This window comes from Cucumis melo, chromosome 9 (genome assembly GCF_025177605.1).
Source record: "Cucumis melo cultivar AY chromosome 9, USDA_Cmelo_AY_1.0, whole genome shotgun sequence".
Classification (NCBI taxonomy): Eukaryota; Viridiplantae; Streptophyta; class Magnoliopsida; order Cucurbitales; family Cucurbitaceae; genus Cucumis; species Cucumis melo.
In genome coordinates this window covers 15753421-15758783 of record NC_066865.1, presented here as the reverse complement: position 1 = coordinate 15758783, position 5363 = coordinate 15753421, and the positions used below count along the sequence as shown (strand labels likewise).

General features: G+C 34.7%; 1 protein-coding gene across 1 annotated transcript; it reads right to left on the bottom strand.

The window, feature by feature from the left end:
- Nucleotides 1-211: 211 nt before the first annotated feature.
- LOC103501365 (exocyst complex component EXO70B1) lies at nt 212-2896 on the bottom strand. Its single transcript, XM_008464933.3, has 2 exons — nt 566-2896; nt 212-433 (listed from the first exon to the last, which is right to left on the bottom strand). The coding sequence occupies exon 1, from the start codon at nt 2736-2738 to the stop codon at nt 606-608; it is 2133 nt and encodes a 710-aa protein (XP_008463155.1). The 5' UTR covers nt 2739-2896; the 3' UTR covers nt 212-433; nt 566-605.
- Between the last annotated feature and the right edge of the window lie 2467 nt (nt 2897-5363).

Sequence of the window (5363 nt, the reverse complement as noted above, 5' to 3'; positions counted from 1 at the left end):
ATAAACTTATTCTAAACTATGAAAAAATAAAAAGAAACTTTCAAATAATACATTTGAATTTCCAAAAATTGAAAACAAAATATATATCTATATGGTTTTTATTTTTAATAAACAAAAATTTAAAAACAAAATTTACAGAACAGAAAAAATAAACAAAATTGAAATCGTTAAACAATAAAAATCATATCAAATGGAGGTGGAGGCAAGAATGGAGAGAAGGCCAAAAACAAAAGAATTACATTGTTAATTTGTGACAATTACAAACAATCATTTGAAAAAATTAGAGAAAAAAAAATGTAACATAATATAAAAAGAAAAAAAAATAAAAAAGAAGAAGAGAGAGCAGCCCAGCAGCAATTCAGGAAGTTGAAGCCAAGGAAGAAGAATTTGCAAATGCAATTGCAATTCACAAATTGCAATCCGCAGATTGAAGCTGAAAATCACAAAGTTATCCTCAGAAGGGCTTCCCAAAAAACAACACACACACACACACATACATATATATATATTATCAACAAGAACAAGAACAAGAACAACAAATCATTATAGAGAAATGAAGTCTTGCCTTTTTTTAATCAAATTGGTTGCAAGAGCTCCCACAGCTTTTATGTTCTCCTTCTTGCCATGGAGCTTGGATTTCCATCAAACAAATCATCTATGTATGTCTCTATATCTTCAGGTTGAAACTTTACGTATTTCTCTGTTTGTCTCCCTGGATCCAAATACTGTGAAAACCTAGCTAAAAATGATCTATACGCCGGAATCATCACGGCCGATATTGATACTCGCAGCTCCGATTGAAGTTGTTCGTCGCTTATGATCCATGAGCTTTGTGTTTTGTGAATCTCTTCGAACAATGCGTTGAATCCTTTAAACCTTTCTTTCAGCACTGGCTTTACCACTTTCCCGTGTACTGTTAATCCTTCGTGGTTCAAACAACCTAATAATCTACCCCATGTTTCTCTCTGGTAATTCTTGTGGTATTGGCGTAGATCTGAAGATCTCTTCCTGTACCATGAATCACCCACTAGTTCGTGGATATCTGCAGATCCTTTGATTTTCTGTAAGATGTATCGTCCATTGTTCATCATGAAGATCGAACTCAGTGCTACATCTCTGTATAGCTTTGATTTTGCTTCCAGATTTGAATCCAAAAGCTCCATCACTCGCATCAGTTCTACCGAGAATGGTGATTGATTGTCAGCGCTGGGGTTGTAACTCGGTGCTTGTTCGCCTTCGAAATGGGGTCGGCTAGTGGAATCGGCTCTTTCGATCTTTGAATGCTCTTTGAAAATTTGTTCCAGTGTGTTCCTGTACTCGCAAGCGTATTTCAAGTAGTTTATGGTGTATCGAGTTAACGGATGAACGGCGCCGCCCGGTACCGGAGTTTTTCCGGTGTCTGCTTTGATTGAGTTTTCGAGATCGCAAAATATGCAAATCGCTGCTTCGCCAAGACGAGTTCGAGCGGTTGTGGTCTCTGTTTTGAGCTCGTTCGCGGATTCTACTGGAAATAATGTTTCCATTTTTGGAACCATATCGCGAAGAGCTTCGTACATATCAAGGAGTTTGAACAATTTCTCTGCGGAGCGTTTTGTCATTGCTACTCCTTCTGAGAAATTTAGCAGTTGAATCACAATGCCGCGAGTTAGATTGCTAAACAGACTGGCGGAAATCGGAGGATATGATGAAAATACAGATTCGGCGAGATTCCGTTCGCCAGAGAACAAAATGGTGGCGCATTGCTTGATCGTTTTAATCCATGTAGCGATCTCCCTCTCCATTGATTCCCAACTCATCTTCTGGATATCATCGATGCTGTGTTTTTCAAATCCGAGCTTTAGTAAGGCATCTTCGAATATGTTTCTTCTCGCAACCATGTACACTTGGCAGCATTCCGATTCGTATCCACCCGAAATCATTCGCTTAGCGATTTTGTTCAAATAGTTGACGATCTCCTCGGAGTAACCTGGAAACTGGGGCTGATCGGACTCAGCCTCAGGTAATGCACAACGATCCTGTTCTTGTTTACCTTTCGTTTCAGCAGCAGGATCAGAATCGCTATTTCTAGACTCCTCGAGAAAGAATCTGAACTCTTCTTCCAAATAAGAAATCGCTTGCTGTTGAGTGCTTCCGATGCGATTGATCAACGAATTCTTCTCCTCTTCCAATTTCATTTCGTGAATTGCAGTTTTTAGCTTGGATATCCTATCAATCGCTTCGAGGAACGATGAGTCATCCTCCGGCACTCGACATTCTTTCTCCTTCGCATTGGATTCCTCGTTATTGTATTGCTCAATCTTGGCATCCACGAGATCCAAGAATTTGTCGATGAACTTGGGAATGTCAACAGCAGAATCTTCCTCTCGATCACGAGAACCGTGAGGAGTTGAGAGAAATTGATCGACATCTTCAAGAATCGTATTGAGATTGTAATGAAGATCTGGTTCATCCTTGGACTCTTCCTCCTCTTCCGTCTTTTCCTCTCCGTCCTTCCTTTCTTCTTCTTCATTGTCCTTCTTGTTCTCCTCCTCGTCCTCCTCATTCTTCTCCTTGTCCTTGTTCTCCTGATCCTGATCCTGATTCTTATCGTGATTGTGATCTTGATCTGTCAAATTTTCATTAGAATTTACAGCAGAGGCATGGGTTTGATGAGGGAGATTGGTGGCATCATCAGAATCCAATTTGGGGGCATCGGAGGGTTGATTCTCAGGTAGATTGTTGTTGTTGTTGTTGTCCATTGTTGTAGAATATAGAATGTGTGGGGAAATGGGGGAAGGGAACGAAAAAGGAGGAGAGTTTCAAGAAAAGAGATGGGAATTGTAAAGAAAAAGATCCATTGAGAGAAGGGGGGAAATTTTGGAATTTGTTAGTGTTGTGTTATTTGTGTTTGTAAAAATTTGACTTTTTTTTTTCTTTTTCTTTTTCTTTTTCTTTCTCTGCTTTTATTTTTATTTTTATTTATTATTATTATTATTATTGTTGGTTTTTGTTGGTGGAGGGATTTTGAAATGGTCGTTGTGAATGGAGGAGGAAAGGCGAGAGAGAGCGGGAGTTTAGAGGAATTTAGTTATAATTCGACACTGCACGCCCATCCCCTCATTCTGTGGCTCTACTTTCTACTTCCCTCCAAATCCCCCCTTTTTCTTCCTTTCTATTTATTTTCTTTTTTTCCCTTAAAAAACAAACAAACAAACAAACCCTCCCCTTTCTTTTTATTCCCTCTTTGAAAATCTACTTTCCAAATTTTTTTATTGGAATATTCTTTTTTACCGATAAAATTATCCAAAATTTTTACAAACTATATACACAAATAATACACTTATTATGATAGATACATGTCATATTTTGCTATATTTGTAAATATTTGAAAATCTAAATTTGTACTAAACCTTACTAAAAATATTAAAATTAGAAATAAGCTAAACGTCTCCTAAGTCCTTAACAATGTGATCAATTGATTTTAAATATTTAATGGAATAAAATGTGAAAATTTAACTGAACCATTAATCTATTAGGATTCGCATAGTATTTCAACACAAAGAAGTCCGAAAAAATGAAATTTCAAAATATAGTAAGCTTTGTGAAAATATCGGGATTAGAGAGAAGCTTAATTTAGAAAATTTAAACATCTACTAAACCTTATGAAAATATTGGGATTAGAGAGGGTTGAGGTTGATGCCTTAAATCTCGTAATCTTGTAGTTTGTAATTATATATTCTATACAAATATTTTATTTATCTAATAAAACAAAATGTTTTGTTTTATTTTATTTGATATTTAGTTGCATTAACCAACAAAACTAATAAACCTTAATAGATGGATAAGGTTGGATACCTTATCATGGTCGTGACACTACGAATTCGCCTACTTTGTAGTTGTTACAATTGTTCTAAAGTGCTACAAATGATTTGATCCTAATCATTCGTGCCGAGACATTAGAGCGAGGGTACTCTATACAAAGAGTTTGTATAAGACCGGACCATGAAATGAATAGTCTCTCTTTATTAACACTGTTACTAGTTAAGACTAAATTTCACTAGAATGTCCATAAATGACTTGATCTGAATCCTTAGTGAGTTATGAGCTCTTGCCTATGAAGGTGATCCTTTGATTTGCATGAGTGGGAGTGTCCTATATTGTCGACTCAATATATTTACCATTTTGGGAATTTGTCTGATTGGGGAGCTGGAAATACAGCTACACAAGAAGGAATTCACTCCTTCTCTATAGATAAAGTAAATAGAGAAATTGCTCTCTTAAGGGCTAACTCCAAGACTTGAACAATGTGGTGCCACACCTCTCTCTTGGCTCGAGAGGAGTTCAATTATAGTGAGACAATAACTTATTGTTCATTAGAGGAATCAGTGGTACTTAAGGAGTTTAGATGTAACTATAGGAGCAAAACGGTATTTTTTGGTCTCATTGTACTTACGAGCAATTTGTGAAAGATCATTGGACTATTGATTGGTTATATCTCATGGACACAAAAATATATCTATAGTAAGAAGGATGCAATTGTTAGTCTTTAGTGAAATGATTGATGGTTAATGAATGAATATTAATTTCATTAAAAAGTTTAATTAATTAATCTCATATCATTAAAGCTTCAATATGTAGGTCCTTAAGGTTCCTCTTGTTAGCTCAATAAGGATAAATAAGAATCAAATTTATTTTAGTTTAATTTGAATTGTTCAAATTGATTAAAGAGAATAAGTTATACATGATACAATTAATATATATAAAGTTTTTGGGAGAGAAGTTAATATTTGAATATGATTCAAATAATAAAAATAATATGAATAAGATTCGTAAATAAACTATAGGTTAAAATTAATATGAATTCAATTCACATTAGAACTATAAGTCATATGAGAGATCTAAACCATTGGTTATATTAGATATGATATAATATAAAGTTTATATTATATGAGATATAATATAGTTTAAATTTATATTAATTTTGTTTTATTTTAATAAATATTTAATTAATATAATAACTCCTAGCAAAGGGAGAGGGAGTTGGGATACAATCTTCAACCTCTTTGTGATTTACGATCTCTTTGTTCTAAATAAAAATATCTCAAAAGTTTTCCTTTCACCAAACCAAATCACATAAACACATAACTCTCTGTTAATTTTCACCTTGAGAATAACGAGGAAGACTTCGTGGTGTTTTTGGGAGATTCAAGAAGTTCTTGGGAGATTCTATAAAGGTTAGTTTTTTTTTTCTTTTTTCTCCTTAGAAGCATGTTTAGGCTTTTTTTTTCTTCTCTGAATTCTTTTTGTTTTTAAATTGAATTCCATTTGCACAACGTTCATACGCTTCCGCTATATATGGAAATTCCATTCCTTCAGAGAGAAGC

What these genes read in the sequence shown, in the direction of transcription:
- LOC103501365 (XM_008464933.3), bottom strand. Translation starts at nt 2,738, where the DNA reads ATGGACAACAACAACAACAACAATCTACCTGAGAATCAACCCTCCGAT.